Genomic DNA, 26,151 nt, shown 5'->3' with positions numbered 1-26,151 from the left:
TTTTTTGAGCAGTGTATAAGAGATATGTCAGAAGATTGCATAGGTCAGGTGGCAGATATTCGAACACCTTATTGACAGCTATGGTCAAGGGACACACTTTCTGTTGTGTTTTCTATCCTATTTAATACATTGTCTCATTTAACAGAAGGCACAACCAAAAATCTGTCTGACTTAAAGCATTTTAAACTAAAAATCTGTCTGACTTAAAGCATTTTAAAGTAACGGATAGTGAGATAATTCTGACATCCCAAGGGTCCTGTTAAATGCAGTTTATGACAAATAGATTGGTTATAAGAAAAAAATAGCTAAAACCTGTTGCTCCTATTTTATATGGAAGTTTTAATAAATGTGCTTTTATGATATTCACAGAACAGAGGCCTTGCTCACTGGTTACTGGCACTAAGGAAGGTTAAAGGGGTACTCCACTGGCCAGCGTTCTAAAAATTTTGGGGGAGATTTATCAAAACCTGTCCAGAGGAAAAGTTGCTGAGTTGCCCATAGCAACTAATCAGATCGCTTCTTTCATTTTTGAAAAGGCCTCTGCAAAATGAAAGAAGTTATCTGATTGGTTGTTATGGACAACTCAGCAACTTTTCCTCTGGACAGGTTTTGATAAATCTCCCCCTTAGTTCCTAACACTGTGCTCGCGATGTGGGGTCGACCCTGCCCCCTCATGACGTCCCACCACGCCCCCTCCCATAGACTTGCTTTGAGGGTTCGGGGCGTGACATCACAAGGGAGCAGGGCCGACCCCCGCAGCGCGAGCACAGCGTTAGGAACTAAATGTTCTGAGCGCTGCCAGTGGAGTACCCCTTTAAAGGGTACCTTTCATCAAAAAAACTTTGGATATATTATAGATTAATGTATGCAGAATAACTTTCAAATAGCATGTTATTTAAAAAATATGCTTCTTTCTATTTAATTTTCCACTTTGAAAAAATTACCACTAGGGGTCTCCCTACCAGTCCTTTTTTTTATAGATTTCAGACTTATGCTGGAGTCCTTAATCTCAGACTGCAGCCGGGACACAGACAAGCTCAACACTGCTCCATGGTAGTGAGCAGTGGTGAGTTTGTCTGTGTTCCGGCTGCAGTCTGAGATTTAGGACTCCAGCATGAGTCTAAAATCTATATAAAAAGGACTGGTAGGGAGACCCCTAGTGGTAATTTTTTCAAAGTGGAAAATTAAATAGAAAGAAGCATATTTTTTAATAACATGCTATTTGAAAGTTATTCTGCATACATTAATCTATAATATATCAAAAGTTTTTTTGATGAGAGGTACCCTTTAAACCTGTTCCCACCATGATATAGACCAGCCACAGTACTATATGGGAGAGGTCGCACAGGAGCAAAATACTGATGAGCAGCTTCTAGAATTATCGCTATTGTTCACATGGGGCAGTAGCATGAAATGTCTTTTCTGTAAATGTTAGAAAAGTATTGTGTTGCGAGCCATTTCCAGGAGATTATAATTTCTCGTATTTAGAAACCATCCAGCCTCTCCAGGACTATTTGGTTTTTTGTGAGACTGTGTTGTTTCCTGAAATGTATTTCTCGCTCAAGAGCAGTTATAGGTCACTATTTCCAGCTTTACTGCTGGGAGCCAATTGAAAGTAATCATGTCACTCTGACCAGTGCAAATCAGAGTTTTCTTAAGTGTAATGTCAGATGTAGGATGTTTTTTTCTACATCTATATGATGTTTCAGTTGCTTTGGAAGCTAGCCTTTAGTTTTTATTTTTCACAATATCCTCAACATACAATATTTTCAACAAATAATGTTTTTTTGGACCATTGTAACATACAATGCTGCAAAAATTGTCAATGGCTGGAAGAACTGACCAATTAGAATGGGCATTCACTGGTAAAACCCCTGTATTACTGGAGTGCATGCACTGAATTCCTCTCTGATAGTCTATCTACAGTACAGCAGGGACTACATGTTCTGTACTACTCTTTTTATCTGTGCCAGAGTTTATCCTTTGCACAACAGGTAAGGGCAGCTCCATTTTACTTTTTAAGGACATTGCATGTACTGTACAGGACCCTGAAGAAGCTTCTGTCCTCTACATAGACAGTGATTTACAGCTTCTAGCAGCTCTTTTGAGTTATGGTCTTAAAGAGGTAGTCCAGTGGGGAAAAACTTATCCCCTATCCTAAGGATAGGGGATAAGTTTGAGATCGCGGGTGGTCCGACCACTGGGGCCCCCTGCCATCTCTCTGTACGGGGGCCAGGCTCTCCGGCCAGATAGCGGGTGTCGACCACCGCTCGAAGCAGCGGCCGACACGCCCCCTCAATACATCGCTATGGCAGAGCCGGAGATTGCCGAAGTCAGCGCTCTGGCTCTGCCATAGAGTTGTATTGAGGGGGCGTGTCGGCCGCTGCTTCGTGCGGAGGTCGACATGCCCCCTTCCCGCGGGCTGTAGGGGTTCCGTACAGCAGATCTCGGGGGGGGGGGGGGGGGCCCCAGCGGTCGGACCCCCCCCCCGCGATCTGCAACTTATCCCCTATCCTTAGGATAGGGGATAAGTTGTTCACCACTGGACTACTCCTTTAAGATACAATGGTTATCCTGGAACCAATTAATGTTGTAACCGAAAGGAACCAATTTAGAAGCTTTGGCTTCCTCTGGTCTCCCTGTCCTGTAAGGCTATGTTCAGATGGCAGAATTTCCACAAAACCGCACAAATTCCATTCTGCAAATCTTGCCGAGCGGAATTGCAGCAGAATTTCTGTGTTCTCAAAACGGAATTCTGCTGAAATCCCAAGCCACGTTCATTTCAATGGGATTCTGCCGCAGAATTCAGCAAAATTAAAGGGGTATTCCAGGATTTATTTTTTTTTTTTATTTGACTTAGGGCTGGGCAGTATGACCAAATATGTGTATCACGGTATTTTTGTAACTTATGGTGGTTCCACGGTATATAACGGTATCCCCCCCCCCCCCCCCCCCAAATTATCAGCCTAGCGCTGCGCTGTCCCCATCGGGGTAAATGCACACATAACACCCGCAAGCGCTGCCCTCCTCCTGTTTGTTGAGGGCTTCTGGAAATCTACACTGTACGCTGTATCCCTATGCCCGGGTAAACAAAATAAACTTTAACGCACATTCCTACGTTGGCCTAACGCTCTTCCTGGGGACAGGAACGTCGGACAGCCGTCAGCCTATCACCGGCCGCAGCGATGTTCCACCTCGGCCCGTGATAGGCTGAGCCCCCTGTCATGTAAGAAGCCAGCCGGCAGGAAGCAGATGAGGCCTGTATCGGACCAACGGGAGGTGAGGTAAAGTTTTCTTTTGCAGCCCGGGCATAGGGATACAGCGTACAGTATAGATTTCCAGCATCCCCCAACAACAGCGTTCGGGGGTCACATATCAGCGCAGTGCTGTGCTGATAACTCATTCATTCCTGAGGGGGAGGGGCCAAACCGGTATTGCGGTATGGGGAAAAATTAATATCGTGCAGCACAAAAATTTCGGTATTCGGTATGAAATGGTATACTGCCCTGTCCAAATTTGACTATGCTACAGGGGCTGTAAAGTTAGTGTAGTTCATAATATAGTGTCTGTACCTGTGTGTGACTGTTTTCTCACAAATCTTCTGTGATTTTCACTCCAATATTTATTTTTGCCAGCATACAAAATGTCTGTTGTCTCAGATTTTTCCCAGGTTGCAATGCGGCCGAGACCTGACTCACTAGTCAGCTGATGACAGGGAGCCTGTCTGCTTCAATGGGTGGAGCGATTGCTTGGTGGGAGAGAGATCAATCTGCAACTAATGCAACAGTTGTGGGCACCCTGATTAAAAAACACAGGTCTTTTGAATGGATGCAGCTCATTTATGTTTCAATGGGTGGGGTGGCTGATGTGTGGGAGGGAGCGAAATGGAATTGTGGGATTTGTAGTCAAAAAAAGAAAACTCAAGCAGGAAATACCAGTTCACAAAAAGCTAGCCACAGTGTTATGGTAATCTCATGACATAGCCATTTAGCCCCAAAACAAGCACAGATCCTTCCTTAGCATGTCCATTACTGTCTGCCAGGTACGTACTGAAATCACCTTATGGTGCATAACCCCTTTAAAGACAGGTCTTTAAATTTAGCAGAATGTGGAATTTCCATAGTGAAATTGCCGCCGTTGAAGTACTGCTGTGGGAAGGACAGTGTAATCCCATTGAAGTCAATGGGCCTTAAACTTCTGTGGAATTTCTGGCAGAATTCCCCGCAGAAATTCTGCCGTGCGAACAAAGCCTAAGTGGCAGACCAGCAGGGTTGGATCATTTTCTTCATAATTCATGCCTGTGGTATCCAGTAGATCCTAGATCACCTAACCTCATCTGTATAGTTCAGCAAACAGTCTAATATGAGGAGCTGATTGGAATTGGGAAATTAGACATTTCTGAAGCTTTCCAATAAATCCAAATCTCTCCTGCCCACAGTTTACATGGCTAACACAGGGTATTCTCTAGGGCAGTGGTTTTCAACCTGCGGACCTCTAGATGTTGCAAAACTACAACTCCCAGCATGCCCGGACAGCCGTCGGCTGTCCGGGCATGCTGGGAGTTGTAGTTTTGCAACATCTGGAGGTCCGCAGGTTGAAGACCACTGCTCTAGGGCTTTACTCTAATAAATTCACATCACTCGCTTACATGTTGGCCCACAGTTTACATCTTACATGGCTAACACAGGATATGAAACCACCACAAACTGTAAAAAAAATAAAAATAAAAGCCTTGGGAGTAACAATGCTCAGAGCACCTGGCAGAGGAGCAGGTTTCCTGGTGGTTAGAAATCTTTAGATGTTCGGCTTTTCCACAGAACACAGCAGTTTAGATAGATATAATAAAAATTGACATCTGTTGTGAATACCCAGTGTGTTGTGGTGAGATTTCTGTGCTTTTTGTGTCTGCTTTACTGAAAGCTATGTTTGTATTGGTGCATTGAATGTAGTCTAAATACCAGCAGTGTGTGCGGTCAGTGGGGAGCCATTGTTGCCCAAATTTCACTCTACAATGCAAGCATGGGGCACATCATAATGGCCCAGATTTATCAAACTGTGTGAGAGAAAAAGTGGAGAGATTTTCCCACAACAACCAATCACAGCTCAGCTTTCACTTTACCACAGCTCGTTAGCTGAGCTGTGATTGGTTGCTGTGGGAAAATCTCTCCACTTTTTCTCTCACACAGTTTGATAAATCTGGGCCATATGTGTTCTTAAAGGGGTTGTGCGCTGCCCTAATTTTCGAAGCTCCGCTCACAGCGTCCGGAAGTTCATTACTCTGAACGCCGTGTGCGGGCTTCCGTGTTCGCGGCCGCCGGGCGTGACGTCACGCCCGGCCCCTCGCCCGCCCCCTCGTGACGTTACGCCTGCACCCTCTACCAAAGTCTATGGGAAGGGGGCATGACAGGGGTCGCGCCCCCTTCCCATAGACTTTCGTTGAGGGGGCAGGCGAGACGTCGCGAGGGGGCGGGCGAGACGTCGCGAGGGGCCAGGCGGCTGCGAACATGGAAGCCCGCACACAGCATTCAGAGTAATGAACTTCCGGACGCTGTGAGCGGAGCTCCGAAAGTCAGGGCAGCGCACAACCCCTTTAAGCCTGACCAACCTATTCATTGGTAGGTGACTACAGATAAATTCATTATTATTATTTTTTTCTTTAAATAAAATAAATGTGGTTGCCCAGGACTGTCTCCTAACCAGTGTGCCTCCAGCTGATGCAAAACTACAACTCTCTGCATGCTGAGTTGTAATTATGCAACAGCTGGAGGAGGATTTCCACCTGTAGAAATCCGGCGTTACACGCGGACACACAAGATAACCGGCCGCAGCTGGGAGCTCGCGCTGCAGTCCCTCTGTGACTGCCATGACGGCGGTAGAGATAGGAGCCTGATAAGTGGGAAAAACCATTTTTATGTGATCACATATTTTACCAGGTTTCTAATATTTGCTTAGACTATTGCTTTATGCTACTTTCATAAAAGTTTTTAGTGATGTTTGTTTCTAAAGGGGCATTAAATGGTTGTCCAGCAAAACATTTTTATAAATAAATGCCACCTGTATGAAGTAAAATACCTAATCAGTGGTCCTTTTAACTTACAATATATTCAACATAAAAGGGTCTTTTCTGGACCACTGTAACTTGAAAACAGACTCAACATACAATATTACAGACAGTCCAGATCTGTGAAACATGTCAATGGCCGGAAGAACTGACCAATCAGAAGGGACATTTCACTGGTAAAACACCTGTATTACTAAAGTGCATTCAGGACTAGTTGTCTGGTAGCGCCTCCCTACAGTACATGGTGGTATTACATGTTCTGTACTACTCTACCTGTCCCTGGGTTAGCTGCTCCTTTTGGACACCAGGTGAGGGCGGCTCCATTTCATCTTTTTGGGACACTTTTTACTGTACAGGATCCTGAAGAAGCTAATGTCATCTATATAGACAGAGCCGCTGAAAGCTGTAAATCACTTTCTTACTTTTATATGTAAGAATTAGTTATCTACTTATTTTTTTTTTAATCCTCACTTTTTCCTATTTGTGGGTGACATTTTATGGGCTTTAGAACCAATTCCCAGGTTTTCATAGAGTTATGGTCTCAACATACAATGGTTTCAAGTTACAATGGTTGTCCTGGAACCAGTTATATTGTAACTTGAGGGACTACTCTCCTCAGTTTTCGTGGCGCCTGGTCCTATGCTGCACTTCTTCATACTGTGGTCAGTATGTCACGTTGCCACTTAGCCAATCACTGGCTGAGGTGGGACACCTCTATGGCTTTGGCGGGACACTTCTATATGTTAAGCTCTTCTTCATGTCACCCTTAGCATATCTAAATGGAAAAATATTGCTCTGGAACACCCAAGAGATAAATGAAGAAAGTGTTCTGCACACAAGTTAAAGGAGTACTCTAGTCCAGAGTATTCCTGCTCCGTTCTGCCCGGGCTGCAAAATAAATGAAAATGAACCCTCACTCACCTCCCTGGGTTCCCGTGGAGCGCCACTACAGCTGTTCGGTCCTCCGGTCCATCCTCTTCATACTTCCTGGTGTAACGAAGCGTCACATGGCGCTCAGCCTATCGCCGGCCGAGACTGAACATTGCGGTGGCCAGCGATAGGCTGAGCGCCATGTGACGCTTCGTTACACCAGGAAGTATGAAGAGGATGGACCGGAGGACCGAACAGCTGTAGTGGAGCTCCGCGGGAAGCCAGGGAGGTGAGTGAGGGTTCATTTTCATTTATTTTGCAGCCCAGGCAGAACGGAGCAGGAATACTCTGGACTAGAGTACTCCTTTAAGACCTTTTTAAGAAATTCAATTGTACCTGTTGAGTACATACTATACTGTACTGTAATACCAGTTCTCGCCAACGTAAATCTCAATTTTTTTTTTACTTGGCTAAAAGATATTGAAGGAGATTTATCATTATCAAAACGTATGGCTTTCATATGACAAATTTTTTTTCACCTACTTTTGCTTACAGACGACCTATTTATCAAATAGTCGCACAACCTTGGTAGATAAATCGCACGGAAGCAAAACCCAGGAAACTCGTTTATAAAAACATTTTTTAAAGCAGAAAAGTTTTCCCTTATGTTAATAGCCAGAGTTTTTTATCTACCCTTTATCACCAGTAGTGTTGCTAGAGAGTGACGGGGAGGGGGGCGTACCGCATCGGGTGATACCCTGACTGGCACTAAATAGCTGCACTCCAACTATCCCGTAACAACCCATCCACCCTCCTCAGAAATAAAAAAAAAATATTAAAAACATACTGTGCTGCACCATGAATATCCGTACTCTGGAGGCTTTTAATTTTGATACCGCATTTTGTGACGTTGGTGGGCGGAGTCTTGCGTCGCTGTGCTGAGGCCGGAGTTTACGTCAGGAAGGAAGACAGCGCCGCAGCAACAGGCACATAAACAATAATGAAGCCAAAAAAAAAAAACAGCTCGGTACGTTACCCACCTCAAAATGTGGATGAAGCTGTATTACTATGGATGTTTCTTTTTTAAAGGAAAAATTTTAGTGCCACATATGGGTTATTTACGTAGTCTGTAAAAATTCTTACACAATTATTTTGTTGCTTATTCTATTTTAACACAATATTAATTAAAAAATGTAGTGGGTACGCCAGCATATACGTGTCCTAAAATTAACAAGGTGTGCAGTGTGTATTTTCAACCCTAAAATTAATAGTTATTAGTAGGGATGTCCCGATACCGATACTAGTATCTGTATTGGGGCCGATACTATCAATTTGCATGGTATTGGGGACTCGTTTAATGTCCCCGATACCATGTCTGATACCTGCTGCCACTCCGCTGCCCTGTTCTCCCATCCTCCCGTCCGCTTCATAGTGTTCCATGGAGGAGCATGTGACACACACATCACTCCACCTCCTCACCTGCGCCCAGCGTAACGCTACGGAGGAAGCAGAGTGACGTTTATGTCACATGCCCCTCCATAGGACCCCATGATGCAGACAGGAGAACGGGGCAGTAGAGCGGCAGCACCCGACAGAGGACAGCCACAGGGGAGCTGTCTACAAGGGGGCTGCTGCTGCCGTCTAAAGGGGGCACCCTGCTGCTGTTTAAATGGGGGCCCACTATCTAAAGGGGGGCTGCTGTCTACAAGGGGTGGTCTGCTACTAATGTCTACAGGTTGGCTGATGTCTACAGGGGGGCTGCTGTCTACAAGGGGGGGGCGGGCTGCTGTCTACAAGGGGGGGGGCCTGATGTCTTCAAGGAGGGACCTGCTGTCTACAGGGGGCTGCTGTCTACAAGGAGGCCTGTGGTCTACAGGGGGGCTGCTGCTAATGTCTGCAAGGGAATACTCCCTACTATTAAAGGCAATCTTACAGCAGAGTCACCTGCACTAACTTGAATTTATAGGTAGATAGTGCAGGTGACCCGGTTTCTACCGCTGCTTACCATGTGGTCATCGGTTTCGACGCCAATGCAAATTCCCTGTTCTGCCCAATGGAGAAGAGAGAAATCTTAGCTCATACTACAGCAGCCGACTCCATTGTACACCACAAGGAACCCACATATATGGTAAACAGCGCCAGAAACCGCGTCACCCTGCTGTCAGATTCCCTTTAAAATAAAAGTACTCGTACTTGTTATCGGTGAGTACTAGAATTAAAGTATCGGTACTCGTACTCGGTCTTAAAAAAAAAAAATGGTATCGGGACATCCCTAGTTATTAGTTATATATTTTTTCTGTAATTAACATTAATGTACAGGGTGGGCCATTTATATGGATACACCTTAATAAAATGGGAATGGTTGGTGATATTAACTTCCGGTTTGTGGCACATTAGTATATGGGAGGGGGGAAATTTTTCAAGATGGGTGGTGACCATGGCGGACATTTTTAAGGTGGCCATTTTAAATCCAACTTTTGTTTTTTCAATAGGAAGAGGGTCATGTGACAAATCAAACTTATTGGGAATTTCACAAGAAAAACAATGATGTGCTTGGTTTTAACGCAACTTCATTCTTTCATGAGTTATTTACAAGTTTCTGACCACTTATAAAATGTGTTCATTGTGCTGCCCATTGTGTTGGATTGTCAATGCAACCCTCTTCTCCCACTCTTCACACACTGATAGCAACACCATAGGAGAAATGCTAGCACAGGCTTCCAGTATCCATAGTTTCAGGTGCTGCACATCTCGTATCTTCACAGCATAGACAATTGCCTTCAGATGACCCCAAAGATAAAAGTCTAAGGGGGTCAGATCGGGAGACCTTGGGGGCCATTCAACTGGCCCACGATGACCAATCCACTTTCCAGGAAACTGTTCATCTTGGAATGCTCGGACCTGACACCCATAATGTGGTGGTGCACCATCTTGCTGGAAAAACTCAGGAAACGTGCCAGCTTCAGTGCATAAAGAGGGAAACACATCATCATGTAGCAATTTTGCATATCCAGTGGCCTTGAGGTCTCCCGATCTGACCCCCTTAGACTTTTATCTTTGGGGTCATCTGAAGGCAATTGTCTATGCTGTGAAGATACGAGATGTGCAGCACCTGAAACTACGTATACTGGAAGCCTGTGCTAGCATTTCTCCTGCGGTGTTGCTATCAGTGTGTGAAGAGTGGGAGAAGAGGGTTGCATTGACAATGCAACACAATGGGCAGCACATTGAACACATTTTATAAGTGGTCAGAAACTTGTAAATAACTCATGAAAGAATAAAGTTACGTTAAAACCAAGCACATCATTGTTTTTCTTGTGAAATTCCCAATAAGTTTGATGTGTCACATGACCCTCTTCCTACTGAAAAAACAAAAGTTGGATTCAAAATAGCCGACTTCAAAATGGCCTTCATGGTCACCACCCATCTTGAAAAGTTTCCCCCCTCACATATACTAATGTGCCACAAACAGGAGGTTAATATCACCAAACATTCCCATTTTATTAAGGTGTATCCATATAAATGGCCCACCCTGTAGTGTCTTTGTTTCATGATGCAGAACAAGAACAGTTGTTAAAGTGGGTGTTAATGTCCTTTTCTGCTGATGTCTGCACTTTCTGTAAGCCAGGTTGGACCTGGAATACATATGCGACTTTTAAATGGAGATGGCACTTTTTTCTTCATAATTAGTGACTATCGCCTTTGATAAATATATGGCCACTGCAAAGTTTAAAAAAAAAATTACTATGGGAGCAGATTTCAGAAATGTGTTTTGGAGTAAGCAAAAATCAAAAAGTCGCTGCATGTATAGAAAAGTTGCACGTGCGCAAGTACATGCGCCTTTTTTACGCAAAAAAAAAAAATCTACGGAGCTTGATAAATCTCCTTCATTATTGTTTCTGATACACAATGTAAAATATTTTGTAGTGATACAACATTTGTTTATGTACCTAGCTAGCAGTGGGGAGGCCTGTGGTGGAGAAAAATAATGTGTACTAAGAAATTCTAGGGACAGTGGCTCTGATTTATTTATATTTATAATAACTGCCTGACATGGTCCACTTTACTAAGATATAACTTTTTTTCCACAGACATGCACTTATTTGGACACTATCCAGCTCACGATGACTTCTATCTAGTGGTCTGTAATGTCTGCAATCAAGTAGTGAAGCCACAAGTATTCCAGTCACATTGTGGTAAGCACATACTTACTAAACTTTTCTTTCTTTAGGCTATGTTGACACATAATTTTGTTCAAGCTTTGTTTTTTTAGCCATAAGATGAACCAGAAGCAAAGAAACAGATTTTTTTTCTTTTTATAAAAAAGGATGATTTTACAGTGTAGAACATGGCCTAATAATAACAATAATTATTTATTATCATTAGAGATGAGCGAACTTACAGTAAATTTGATTCGTCACAAACTTCTCGGCTCAGCAGTTGATGACTTATCCAGGCATAAATTAGTTCAGCTTTCAGGTGCTCCGGTGGGCTGGAGACTCTCTCCTAGGACTGTATCCACCTTTTCCAGCCCACCGGAGCACCTGAAAGCTGAACTAATTTATGCAGGATAAGTCATCGACTGCCGATGTATCGAATTTCCTGTAAGTTCGCTCATCTCTAATCATCTATAATATTTACACATTGACCTCCTTATTTCTCACACATCTGTCTGATAGTATTCCAGGAGAAGGTTGATCTAAATTTTAAAGTAGAAATTTGTTAAAGTGGTTCTAAATACAATGTATTCTCCTTTCCTGCTCCTGCACCAATGCTCTAATACACCCTGGTTCCTCTGCTAACTTACCTTGTTGATGCGCTGTCCCACTTCTTATGATGATTTGCTGCACCATCATCTTCATCCTGTCATTAAGGCTGTGATGTGTTCGAATGTCATCTGGAGTGTTGGGACAGATGTCATCGGGGCAGGTAAACGGAAGGACCAAAGCAATTGGAGAATTTGTGCTGGAGCATGCCAGTTAAGTATAGTGTTGTTTATTTCCACCCTGTCACGACAGCACCACCAGAGAGATTGACTCTTCCTCCAGGAACAGGAAACCTAGAGTACAAAAAGGATGCACATTCTTCTCTGCCTCAGTGGTTTCCTTTTCCTGCAGGAAGCCAGGAGTAGTCCATACCTCCGGTGGTATGGATATCGTGATGGTGGGGGTGTTTCGTGTTGTGCTCCCAGCAGCAGCATTCCGGCACTGCCACCCGCCTCCCTTCTCCCTCACCCCTCCAATCTGCCACGCGGTATCTGGGGGTGTTCGGAGCGCCTGTGGAGTCGCGCGGGGAGCTCTGCGGCTGCAGCCATATGGGAGGCCGGGCTACGAGGTCACGTACTGTGACTGCTGGGGAGGAGAGGGGCACACGTGACGACGGATGTGACGTCAGACGCCGCAGTCTGGGCCTTCCAGGGTGGCAGATTCAAAAAGGGAATCCTTTCTACCGCTCTGCCTCCATGACTGTCTCAGTTTTGTATTTCAAACTATCCATGACTGTCTCCGTTTGGATTTTGTCTGTTTGCCACCTACTCGTTTCCTGGTCACTAAATGTCATCCAAGGACCTTCAGGTCAGTCTTCTTTACAGGGAGAAGTGTTATCCCTAATAGAGAAAGGTGTTTTGGTTCCTGTACCTCCACAAGAACAGGGTTTGGGATTTTATTCTACTCACTTTCTTGTGGGGAAACCAAATGGAATGTTCAGGGTCATTATTAACCTCAAGCCTCTAAATCGTTGTTTGATTTATAACCGTTTTAAGATGGAGACAATAAAATCCACCGTTAACCTATTGTTTAAGGATTGTTTCATGTTGTCTCTAGATTTGAAAGATGCATACCTGCATGTCCCTATTCACATAGATTATCAGAAATATTTAAGGATTGCAGTTTTTGTAAATTCTCAACTCCTTCATCTACAGTTCTGAGCCCTGCCCTTTGATATCGCCATTGCTCCAAGGGTATTTACAAAACTAGTTGTAGAAATGGCGGCCCATATCCGAGAGGGGGAAGGGATTTTTATTCCCTATCTAGACAGCTAGAATCAGAGATAAAAGTGAAAAAAAAATTTGACCCGTAAGTTGGGGTGGTTTAATTAATTGGAATAAATCTTCCCTTACGCTTACTCAACAAAGTTTTTTGGGTTATCTTGTTTGACTCTTCAGTACAAAAATCTCCCTCTGGCTAAAATAGAAAAGATTATCTCTTCAGTCAGTGAGATTATTAGATATCCCTGTATTTGTATTAGGAGGGGGATGTCAGTTTTAGGTTCGTTCACAGCGGTCATCCCAGCAGTTTCCTGGGCCCATTTTCACTCTTGAATTTTACAATTAGAGCTCCTTGGGACCAGTGGCGGATCCAGGGGGGGCAACGGGGCAATTGCCCCCCCCCCCCCCCCCCCGAGATTGCTGCCCCCCTCCCCCTAGCATGGTGGAGCCGAAGCTGTAAGCTCCGACTCCACCATTCACTAACCTTGGTTGTCACACGCTGTGAGTACACAGCATGTGAGCTGCGGGGACGCGATCCACTGCAGGCCAGCGCGATGACGCCACATCATCGCGCCGGCGCCCGGAGATTCCGTCCCCGCGGCCAGCATACTGGAAGTACTAAAAAGTATGCTCAGGGCCCAGGGGATTAGGGGGACAGAATATGTGCCACTGTTAAGGGCACTATATTGTACAGGAGGAGGGGGAGGGGGATTTAAAAACTTGAGGGGGGGGGGAAAGGGAATTTTTAATGTGAGGGGCTGCAGGGCAAAGCACTGGGGGCACTGTATGTGAAGAGCACATGACAGGGGGGCCCCCTGTGCTGTGCCCCTCACATATAATGCCCCCTGTGCTGTGCCCCTCACATATAATGCCCCCTGTGCTGTGCCCCTCACATATAATGCCCCCTGTGCTGTGCCCCTCACATATAAATTATAAATTATATGTGTGGGGCACAGCACAGGGGGCACTATATGTGTGGGGCACAGCACAGGGGGCACTATATGTGTGGGGCACAGCACAGGGGGCACTATATGTGTGGGGCACAGCACAGGGGGCACTATATGTGTGGGACACAGCACAGGGGGCATTATATGTATGGGGCACAGCACAGGGGGCATTATATGTATGGGGCACAGCACAGGGGGCATTATATGATATAATGCCCCCAGTGCTATGCCCCCTGTGCTGTGCCCCACACATATAATGTCCCCTGTGCTGTGCCCCACACATATAATGCCCCCTGTGCTGTGCCCCACACATATAATGCCCCTTGTGCTGTGCCTCACACATATAATGCCCCTTGTGCTGTGCCTCACACATATAATGCACCCTGTGCTGTGCCTCTCACATATAATGCCCCTATCATGCGCCCCTCATATATAATGCCCCCATCCTGTGCCCCTCATATATAATGCGCCATCATGCGCCTCTCACATATAATGCCCCCTGTGCTGTGCCCCTCACATATAATGCTCCTGTCACGTTCCCCAAACATATAATGCCCCCTGTGCTGTGCCCCTCACATATAATGCCCCCTGAGGGGACAGGACAGGGGGCATTATATGTGAGGGGAGCATGATGGGGGCAAAGAACTGGGGCATTATATGTGAAGGGCACAGCATGGGGCATTATATGTGAGGGGCGCATGATGGGGGCATTATATGTGAGGGGCAAAGAACAGGGGCATTATATGTGAAGGACACAGCACGGGGCATTATATGTGTGGGGCATATGACAGGAGCCTTATATGTGAGGGGCACATCACGGGGGGCATTATGTGTGAGGGGCACAGCACAGGGGGCATTATATGTGAGGGACGCATGATGGGGGCATTATATGTGAGAGGCGCATGATGGGGCATTGTATGGGAGGGGTAAAGTACGAGGGAATTATATGTGAAGGGCACAGCACAGGGGGCAATATATGTTAGGGGCACAGGGCATTATTATTATGTGGGGGGAACAGGACGGGTCATAATTATTATATGAAGGGGCACAAGATGGGGCATTATTACTATATGTGAAGGCACAGAGTGTTCTGCATTTCAGAAGTATAGTGTATATGATGAGGAATTTCTGGGGTGGTACGTTTTTTTATGGGCCACAATACATTTGGGTATTTTATTCAGAGGGTGTACTGCACAGCAAGTTATATTCAGAGAGTGCAGTGTGTGGTAGTATTATATTCAGAGAGTGCAGTGTGTGGTAGTATTATATTCAGAGAGTGCAGTGTGTGGTAGTATTATATTCAGAGGGCACAGTGTGTGGTAGTATTATATTCAGAGAGTGCAGTGTGTGGAAGTATATTCAGAGAGTGCAGTTTTTGGTTGTATTATATTCAGAGGGCACAGCGTGTGGTAGTGTTATATTCAGAGGGCACAGTGTGTGGTAGTATTATATTTAGAGGGCGCAGTGTGTGGTAGTATTATATTCAGAGGGTACGGTGTGTGGCGGTATTATATTCAGAGGGCACAGTGTGTGGTAGTATTATATTCAGAGGGTGCAGTGTGTTGTTTATTCAGGGGGTACAGTGTGTCAGAATTATATTCAGAAGGTGTGTGCCAGTATTATATTCGAAGAATACAGTGTCTGGCAGGTTTATAATAATTATTGTTTTCATATAGAGGATCAGAATCTGCTGACATAGTGAGGAGCCATCTGGGCATCAAGTTCTGCAGAGAGAACATTTAGCTGGAACAAGTCATGGCGGTATGTACCAGCTGAATTAGATAAGGAAAGACTATAGAGAAGACGTCACCTGTAGTCACTGATATCATTGTGTATCCTCCTCACTATTTCCCATCAGAGCTGGAGTCACTTGTAAGTTATGCAGTAATGATGGGTGAAACAACAACTCCCAGCATCCCCTTACCACTGCTTAGGTCATACTGGAAGCTGTAGTTTTAAATGGTAAAAACTTCTTTAGCACTTTCTCATTCTGTGGCAATTGGTATATTTGATTATTATTCTGACATGTGAACATGGCCATAGAGTCTTACACAAGGTCAGGACTGTATGATACATTTAATATTATTGTAAGTTCCGTAAGCAACATATTATTATTTTCTGTCCGCCAACACAAAATACTCTAATAGTGCCCCTCCCGAGACTCGACTCTGGATCTGCCCCTGCTTGGGACTTGGGATGGTTCACAGCAAGATTTGGATAGACGTATTGTGTTGCCCCCTCAAGTGCTGGCTTCTTTAGACTGGTGGTTAGTGAGTGATAACCTTTCTAATGGTGTAGATTGGGTTTGTCAGGACCCTGTAGTCGTCACTACTGATGCCAGCCCTTGGGGATGGGGTGCTCATTTGGATAATCGTAATTTTCAGGGCCTCTGGGAGGATGAGGTGATGGCTAAATCCTCTAATTTTAAGGAGCTTTTACCAGTGTCTCGGGCTCTTGAATCAGCTAGTCATTTTATTAGTGGCTCTAATGTAAAAAATATTCTCTGATAATACCACTACTGTGTCTGTCATAAATAGGCAGGGAACTGAGAAGTCAATCCTTTATGAATTTGTCTTTTCAGGTCCTGTCCTTTGCAGAATCCCATCTAAAAACAATCTGTGCAGTGCATATCAAAGGGGAACTCAATACCAGGGAAGACTTTCTAAGCCGCCAATTAATTCATCAGGTAGAATGGAGGTTAAATCCAAAAATATTATGGGGAACCCCTCAAGTGGATCTTTTCAATACCAGGCACAACAGACAGGTCAGAGACTTTCTTTCCCTGAGCCCAGCAGACAGACCTTTGGCAGTGGACGCACTATCCCAGACTTGGGATTGGGACTTAGCCTACGCCTTTCCTCCCCTTGCTCTTATTTCCAGAATTATAAGGAAGATCAGAGAGGACAGAGCAACAGATATCTTAATTGCCCCTTTCTGGCCACGGAGAGCCTGGTCCTCCTGTCTAAGGACTATGGCCCAGATTTATCAAACTGTGTGAGAGAAAAAGTGGAGGGATTTTCCCACAACAACCAATCACAGCTCAGCTAAAGAGCTGTGGTAAAGTGATAGCTGAGCTGTGATTGGTTGCTGTGGGAAAATCCTTCCACTTTTTCTCTCACACAGTTTGATAAATCTGGGCCTATGTCTCTAACAGACCCCTGGGTTCTCCCAGAAGTCCAGGATCTACTCCGCCAAGGCCCAGTCCTTCATCTGGATGTCCCCAACCTTCATTTGACGGCTTGGCTCTTGAAAAGATAATCTTGAGGTCCAAGGGACTTTCAGGCGTAGTCATATCCAATTTACAATACATTACAAAACCAGTGACTACAAAGATTTATTTTAGAATTTGGAAAAAGTTTTTGTCATTCTCAGATTCTACCAAGTTAGATTTGGATAAGCCAAATTTTGCCTTTATCCTTGATTTTTTACAAAAAAGACTTGAGAAAGGGTTAAGGGCTGCCACCCTTAAATTACAGGTAGCTGCTATTGGGGTGTTATATGGCCAGAAGATTGCTAATCATTCCTGGGTGGTGAGATTTTTTAAGTCCGTTATCAGAATGCAGTTATCCAGTCCGCAAGTTGCTTGCCCTTGGGATCTTACTTTGGTGCTTAACTCTCTCTCTGCAGGAGTCCCTTTGAGCCTTTGTCTTCTATACCCCTGGAGATTTTAGTCTAGAAAACTGCCTTACTTATAGCTGTCACATCAGCTAGGAGAGTAGGGGAGTTAGCGGCCCTGTCTACTAGAGATCCCTATACTTAAATCTTAGATGATAGGATTATTTTAAGACCTGATCCTGCTTTTCTACCTAAAGTCTACCTAATTTTTCACAAGAGGTGGTCCTTCCTTCCTTTGCGAATCCATCTTCAGAAGGTGAAAATCTGTTCCACATGCTTGATGTCCGCAGATGGGTTATAGAATGTTTAGAAAAGACCAAAAATTTTAGAAAATCAGATAAATTGTTTATTCAGTTTGCAGGTCCCAATAGGGGTAGTAGTGTTAGAGCAGATACTATTGCTAGATGGGTTAGGCAGGCCATTGTTGCAGCTTATTCCTCTGCAGGTCTGTCTCCTCCAGCCAACCTGAGAGCCCACTCTACTAGAGCTGTCGCCTCATCATGGGCAGAGAAAAGAGGTGCTTCTATTGCTCGAATCTGTAGGGCGGCTACTTTTTATTTTGGCACTATAGACTCAGGGCTGTCTATCCTCCTTGGCTTCTGGGCGCAAAGTTCTTCAGGTGGTAGTCCCTCCGTAATACTTCTCGGGTATTTTCTCTGGTGGTGCTGTCGTGACGGGGGAGGGGAGGGAGGGGAAGGTAATTGCTCATAGGTAATTCTATTTCCTTGTAGTCGAGACAGCACCACGTACTATTCCCACCCTTCTTCTTCTTCTCACATGGAGTGTGTTCACTGTGGTGTTGCAAAAATAAATAAATAAATATATATTTGTTATGCATATACAGTGGTCCCTCAACATATGATATTAATTGGTTCCAGGAGAACCATCATATGTTGAAACCATCATATGTTGAATACATATCTCTATGGGAAACTGCTAATTGGTTCTGGGATGACCATTGTATGTGGAGTGTATGGGGAGAGTTTAACAAACCAGGGTGCCTCCAGCTGTTGCACAACTACAACTCCCAGCATGCATGTACAGCCATGGACTGTCTGGGCATGCTGAGAGTTATAGTTTTGCAACAGCTGGAGGCACACTGATAGGGAAACATTGATGTATGGGGTGTATAGTGTGTACATGTATTGTATGTGATGTGTGACATCGCATACATTACTGTACAGTTCTTTAAATACCTTCAGGGGGGACAGAATGTCCTCCATTACGATCCTGCCGACTACAGCTCTATAGGAAAGGAAGGGGAGGGCAGCCAGCAGCTCATTGGATGCCACACAGTAGCATCATATGTCGATGCTGCCTTCAACATACGATGGGCTCTGAGAGGCCATCATATGTTGAAATGATCATATGTTGAGGCCATCATAAGTCGGGGGGTCACTGTAGTATTGTTTTTTTAACCTTATGTAGGATACTTCTTGAGTCTTGGTAATGCACTGAGGCAGAGAGGGATGTGCATCCTTTTTGTACTCTGTTTCCTGTTCCATTTTTTTTTTTTTTTTTGTGAAGAACAGTGTTTCTTCTTTGAACATATTCTCTATTACCGTATATACTCGAGTATAAGCCGAGTTTTTCAGCACGATTTTTCGTGCTGAAAACATCCCCCCCGGCTTATACTCGCGTGAACTCTCTGCCCTCAGTGGTCTTCAACCTGCGGACCTCCAGATGTTTCAAAACTACAACTCCCAGCATGCTGGGAATTGTAGTTTTGAAACATCTGGAGGGTCCGCAGGTTGAAGACCACTGCCCGGGCCTTCGTCAACATCCAGCCCCCCCCCCCCCCCCCCCCCTTAGTTTTGTACTCACCTCCGCTCGTCGGGATGTTCGGGTGAGCTGGTCCGGGCCATCTGTGCTGCAGGACCGTCCGGTGGGGAGGGATAGTCGTTCCCGGCTGTCCATCTTCACCGGGTGGGCCTCTTCTCCGCGCTTCGGGCCCGGCCCCGGAATAAGGACGTTGCCTTGACGACGACGCACAGGGACGTTGCGTCCCTGTGCGTCGTCGTCAAGGCAACTTCATTATTCCAGGGCCGGGCGTGGAGAAGAGGCCCGTGAAGATGGACAGCCCGGAACGACTATCCCTCCCCACCGGACGGTCCTGCAACACAGATGGCCCGGACCAGCTCACCCGAACGTCCCGACGAGCGGAGGGGAGTACAAAACTAAAGGGGGGAGGGGGGGCTGGATGATGACGAAGGCCCGGGCAGTGGTCTTCAACCTGCGGACCTCCAGATGTTTCAGATGGCTGTCCGGGCATTCTGGGAGTTTAGTTTTGGAACATCTAGAGGTCCGCAGGTTGAAGACCACTGTTAAATCAGACATTGACAAGCGGTGATGATGAAGTGGGTGGTGTGGGATGATGACAGGGTAATGATGAAGGGGGGGATGATGACAGGGTAATGATGAAGGGGGGGGATGATGACAGGGTAATGATGAAGGGGGGGGATGATAAGTGATGATGATGACAGGTGATGATGATGACAGGTGATGATGATGATGATGACAGGGGGATGATGTATTTCCCACCCTAGGCTTATAGTCGAGTCAATAACTTTTTTCCTGGGTTTTTGGGGTGAAATTAGGGGCCTCGGCTTATATTCGGGTCGGCTTATACTCGAGTATATACGGTAGATAATAGAACTTTAGGTTCACAGTAGAAAAGGGGGACATATGTCTGTGGTATATCTCAACAAATTAACATAGCATAAACCTTTGTAGGCCCCTTTACTTTATTTAATAAAACAGTCTTACGACCATCTGATCCATTAGAATATATAGTTTTATTTTGTGGGAGTCAAAAACTCAGCAGATCGCACTGTAATGTCCCAAAAAACAAACAAAAACACATTAATTTGGGAATGGACCAAACAATATTAAAGAACTCCGCCCCTGGCATCTTATCCCCTATCCAAAGGATAGGGGATAAGATGTCAGTTCGTCGCGGTGCCGCTGCTGGGGACCCCGGGGATCGCCGCTCCGGCACCCCGCTATCATTACAGCACAGAGCGAGTACGCTCTGCACGTAATGACGGGCAATACAGGGGCCGGAGCAGCGTGACGTCATGGCTCCGCCCCTCATGACATCACGGCACGTCCCCTTAATGCAAGTCTAATGCCCCCTTAATGCCACGCCCCCTTCCCTTAGACTTGTATTGACAGGGGTTGGCCGTGACGTCACGAGGGGCGGTGCCGTGACGTAATGATGCTCCGGCCCCTGTATTGCCCGTCATTACGTGCAGAGCGAACTAGCTCTGTGCTGTAATGATAGCGGGGTGCCGCAGCGGCGATCCCCGGGGTCCCCAGCAGCGGGACCCCGGGGATCTGACATCTTATCCCCTATCCTTTGGATAGGGGATAAGATGTCTAGGGGCGGAGTACCCCTTTAACTAGTAGACTACATTTAGTTTTATTAAAGTTAATAGGTAAACTACCGTAATCTTTATTTTTAAAGCATTTTAAGAATTGAGAATTGTTTTTTTATTTTTTACACATTTTGTCCCCCAGTAATTTTTTTCCAGTTTTTAGGGTTACAGCAAATGCTAACATGCAATTTGCAAACAAACAAGTTTTTTGGACTCTAAATGGCCTGAAGTAAATGCCAAAATGTGTTCCAAAAAACAGCACAAATGAAGTCCCTTGTTATTTATAGCATACCTCTATTGATGGTGCTGGCAACAGGATAGCTGTTGAGATTTAGTAGCAACTTCAGAGCCTGAGATTAATGCAATGTGGAAACTACTTTGATAGACTTGCATGGGACTTCCGGCAGATACATCTGCAGATCGCGTTAGTCTCGGGGTAAATCTCTGGCCTTGAGGCTGCCACAAAATATAATCTGATATCCTGCCATTGGGACCATCATTGGAGGTATGTTTTAACTTTTCAGATATTATAATTACGGTCGTGAAATTAAGTGATATATGAATTGATGTTTTCCCTCTGAATTCAGTGCAGCTCAACGAGGGGAAAAATAATCTGTTTCTGAGACTTAAAAAAAGAGATTTTTTACAATGAGATGGAAAATACAGTGTGCAAAGATACTCTACCACAGCCTAAAATATCTGGTCCAGTTGATAACAATAATAATGTTATTAAATTGTCACCAATCCTGAATACTTTTCTACAGTCTGTTTTTAAATATCACCTTACATTCACATAACATTTTAGCCCTTTTATCAGATCTATGTCAGGAACCTGTTAAAACCAGAAGTTAGAGTGCCCATTAAAGGGTACCTTTCATCAAAAAATCTTTTGATATATTATAGATTAATGTATGCAGAATAATTTTCCAATTGCATGTTATTAAAAAATATGCTTCTTTCTATTAATTTTCCACTTTGAAAAAATGACCACTAGGGGTCTCCCTACCGGTCCTTTTTTTTTTTATAGATTTCAGACTCATGCAGGAGTCCTAAATCTCAGACTGCAGCCAGAACACAGACAAACTCGCCACTGCTCACTGCCAGGGATTTTTTCTGTGTCTCGGCTGCAGTCTGAGATTTAGGACTCCAGCATGAGTCTGAAATCTATAAAAAAAAAAAAAGGACTGGTAGGGAGACCCCTAGTGGTCATTTTTTCAAAGTGGAAAATTAAATAGAAGGAAGCATATTTTTTAATAACATGCAATTGGAAAGTTATTATGCATACATTAATCTATAATATATCAAAAGTTTTTTTGATGAAAGGTACCCTTTAACTTGTCTAATTGGGACTGCTTTTGGTCCATTTTCCAAACGTATGCTCTTTTTTTTATTTTTTCATTTTTTTTACTGTAGGACACTTTTCGGAGTATCCCAAAAGAGGCTTATACATTCAGAATATGGACCAGAGTCACATTTAGACTACTTTCCAACCATTAAAGGGCATGTTGGGCTATACGTAGTCTTCCTTTTTGACAGCTTTCGGACATAGGGGCAGAAGGATTAACATCAGTCATGTGAATGTAGCCTAACCTATGCATTGCTGTTTTCATTATTTGTTTATAATGAAGCTTTTTGCCATATGTCCTTGCTGAATTTATTGATATTCACATTTTCTGTAGCTCATTTAAAACAGCAGATTCTTCAGGAATGATGGAAGAATGCAGTGTTTGGAATTCTTTTTAACATTCCACATAGAATACCTCTAAAATATGCAAGTTTACTTTGCTTATACTATGTATACTATGTGATACTTTAACTAAAAACCTTTTACTTACTAAAAGGAAAAACACTGGACAGGGGTGTGTTCATATCATCATGTTAGTGATGTATTCTTGGCGTACACGCTGGGAAAAGTGCCCAATGCTAATGCCCTTTCACCCTACAAAGGGCACTAAAGTCTCTTTTTGGCCTTGCTTGGTCCAGTATATGTTGCTATACCACAAAATGGATGAAATCTTTTAAATGGTATACAGTGTAAAATCTACCGTGCAGTATATGTTTTTTTTTTATAAAGGGACCCTATGAGGAACTGTCAGGAACTTTTTTTAAGCATATTTGTCAAACAGAAGGCTATAGCATGAAGTGAACAGGCCCTTAAATTGGAACTATAGCTACCAATATCAGACAGCTGCTTACAAGGCAAATAACATTGCGGGTGCATAAAGGGGCATAAATGCACACAACATGGACATGGTTCTGCCACTTTACAAACCACTAGTTAGATAACACATGGATTATTGTGTACATCAATATTAGACTGATGAACTTCTTAATCCTGGCACCCTGATAACCAGCTGTTTCACGTGTCTGCAAAGCTTGTGCAAACCTTGTAGCCTCTTAAATGTGCTTGTACTTGCATCGCCGTACTATTGGAACCATTGGTGCAAAGAACTGCTGCATTGCCCCTTCAAACAGTTGATCAGGGGAAGTGTCAGGAGTCGGTGCCCCAGCTAATCTGATACTGATGGCCTAACCTGAAGAAAGGCCATCAATTTTTTTAAGCTGGATAACCCTTTCAAAACAATTAAAGGAGTACTGCAGCCATAGACAACTTATCCCTCAGCTGCAGGATAGGGGATAAGTGTCTGATCACAGGGGACTGACTGCCGGGGCCCCCCATGATCTCCCATACAGGGACCCCGCGCTTGGCTCTGCGTGTCTAATGAGGTAAGAGGTTGACAGACACGCCCCCTCTATTCAGCTCCATGGGAGAGGTGGGGATGCACGAACGCTGCATCTCTGCCTCTCCCATAGAGATACATGGAAGGGGAATGTCTGCTGCCACCTGCACATGGAGAGCCGCGGCAGAGCCAGGGCCCTGTACAGAAGATTGCGGAGGGTTCCAGCGTTCGGATCCCCTATCCTGCGGATAGGGGATAAGTTGCATTAAGCTGCAGTACTCCTTTAACGACAATTGACGTAAATGTGCTGTGGTACTTAATGCACCATGACGTACATTTACGCGCCGCCATGACCGCCAGCATCGGATTGGTGCTCATATCATGCGCGGCAGGTCCCGGCTGCTATACGCAGCAAGGGACCCGCCGATAATGGCGGACATCCACGATCGCGTGGATGTCTGCCATTAACCCCTCAGATAGCGTGATCAATACAGATTACGGCATTTGCGGCAGTGCGGTTCTTTATATGGATGATCGGAACCCCCACAGCGCTGCCACGGGGATCCAATCATTCAGCATGGCGTCCGGAGGTTCCCTCACCTGCTTCCGGCTGTCTCCAGGGGTCTTCTGCTCTGGTCTGAGATCGAGCAGACCAGAGCAGAAGATAGCTGATAACACTGATCAGTTCTATGCCCTATGCTTAGCACTGAACAGTATTAACAATGAAAGGATTGCTATAAATAGTCCCCTATGGGAACTATTAAAGTGTAAAAAAATAAATAAAAAAAAGGTAAAAAATTTGAAAAATCCCCTCCCCCCAATAGAAAATGTAAATCATCAGTTTTTCCCATTTTACCCCCCAAAAAACATAAAAAAACATTGGGTATCTCCACATGTGTGAAAGTCTGAACTATAGAAATATATTGTTAATTATCCTGTACGGTGAATGGCGTAAACTTAACCCCTTCAGGACCAAGCCCATTTTGGCCTTAAGGACCAGAGCGTTTTTTGAACATCTGACCACTGTCACTTTAAACATTAATAACTCTGGAATGCTTTTAGTTATCATTCTGATTCCGAGATTGTTTTTTCGTGACATATTCTACTTTAACATGGTGGTAAATTTTTGTGGTAACTTGCATCCTTTCCTTGTGAAAAATCCTAAAATTTGATGAAAAATTTGAAAATTTTGCATTTTTCTAACTTTGAAGCTCTCTGCTTGTAAGGAAAATGTATATTACAAATAAAAAAAATTTTTATTCACATATACAATATGTCTACTTTATGTTTGCATCATAAAAGTGACGAGTTTTTACTTTTGGAAGACACCAGAGGGCTTCATAGTTCAGCAGCAATTTTCCAATTTTTCACAAAATTTTCAAACTCACTATTTTTCAGGGACCAGTTCAGGTTTGAAGTGGATTTGAAGGGTCTTCTTATTAGAAATACCCCACAAAAGACCCCATTATAAAAACTGCACCCCCCAAAGTATTCAAAATGACATTCAGTCATCATTTTAACCCTTTAGGTGTTTCACAGGAATAGAAGCAAAGTGAAGGAGAAAATTCACAATCTTCATTTTTTACACTCGCATGTTCTTGTAGACCCAATTTTTTTATTTTTACAAGGGGTAAAAGGAGAAAATTTATACTTATATTTGTAGCCCAATTTCTCTCGAGTAAGCACATACCTCATATGTCTATGGAAAGTGTTCGGCGGGCGCAGTAGAGGGCTCAGAAGGGAAAGAGCGATAAGGGGATTTTGGAGAGAACGTTTTTCTGAAATGGTTTTTGGGGGCATGTTGCATTTAGGAAGCCCTTATGGTGCCAGAACAGCAAAAAACCCTCACATGGCATACCATTTTGGAAACTAGACCCCTTGAGGTACGTAACAAGGAATAAAGTGAGCCTTAATACCCCACAGGTGTTTCACGACTTTTGCATATGTAAAAAAAAATATTTTTTTTTCACTAAAATGTGTGTTTCCCCCCAAATTTAACATTTTTCCAAGGGTTAATAGCAGGAAATACCCCCCAATATTTGTAACCCCTTCTCTTCTGAGTATGGAGGTACCCCATAAGTTGACCTGAAGTGCACTATGGGTGAACTACAATGCTCAGAAGAGAAGGAGTCATATTTGGCTTTTTGAGAGCAAATTTTGCTCGGGGGGCATGTCGCATTTAGGAAGCCCCTATGGTGCCAGAACAGCAAAAAATACCCACATGGCATACCATTTTGGAAACTAGACCCCTTGAGGAATGTAATAAGGAATAAAGTGAGCCTTATTACCCCACAGGTGTTTCATGACTTTTGCATATGTAAAAAAAAAAAAAATAATTTCCACTAAAAAGTGTGTTTCCCCCCTAATTTCACCTTTTTGCAAGGGTTAATAGCACAAAATACTCCCCAAAATTTGTAACCCCATCTCTTCTGAGTATGGAGGTACCCCATAAGTTGACCTGAAGTGCACTATGGGCGAACTACAATGCTCAGAAGAGAAGGAGTCATATTTGGCTTTTTGAGAGCAAATTTTGCTCGGGGAGCATGTCGCATTTAGGAAGCCCCTAAGGTGACAGAACAGCAAAAAAAAAACCACATGGCATACCATTTTGGAA

General features: G+C 44.2%; 1 protein-coding gene across 7 annotated transcripts in view; it reads left to right on the top strand.

Moving 5' to 3' along the window:
• ATXN7L1 (ataxin 7 like 1) overlaps positions 1 to 26,151 on the top strand; it is a 148,591-nt gene that overhangs the window by 40,689 nt on the left and 81,751 nt on the right. For 5 of the 7 annotated variants that reach the window (XM_056573550.1, XM_056573548.1, XM_056573549.1 and 2 more), the window contains one exon: positions 11,023 to 11,127. In XM_056573550.1, the coding sequence (XP_056429525.1) occupies positions 11,023 to 11,127 (105 nt within the window). Of the gene's footprint in view, positions 1 to 11,022; positions 11,128 to 15,540; positions 15,626 to 26,151 lie in introns of those variants that run through there. The other 2 variants (XM_056573555.1, XM_056573553.1) reach the window with 2 other exon arrangements.

Source organism: Hyla sarda, chromosome 4 (assembly GCF_029499605.1).
Source record: "Hyla sarda isolate aHylSar1 chromosome 4, aHylSar1.hap1, whole genome shotgun sequence".
Taxonomy (NCBI): domain Eukaryota; kingdom Metazoa; phylum Chordata; class Amphibia; order Anura; family Hylidae; genus Hyla; species Hyla sarda.
This window is presented reverse-complemented; position numbering and strand designations above follow the sequence as displayed.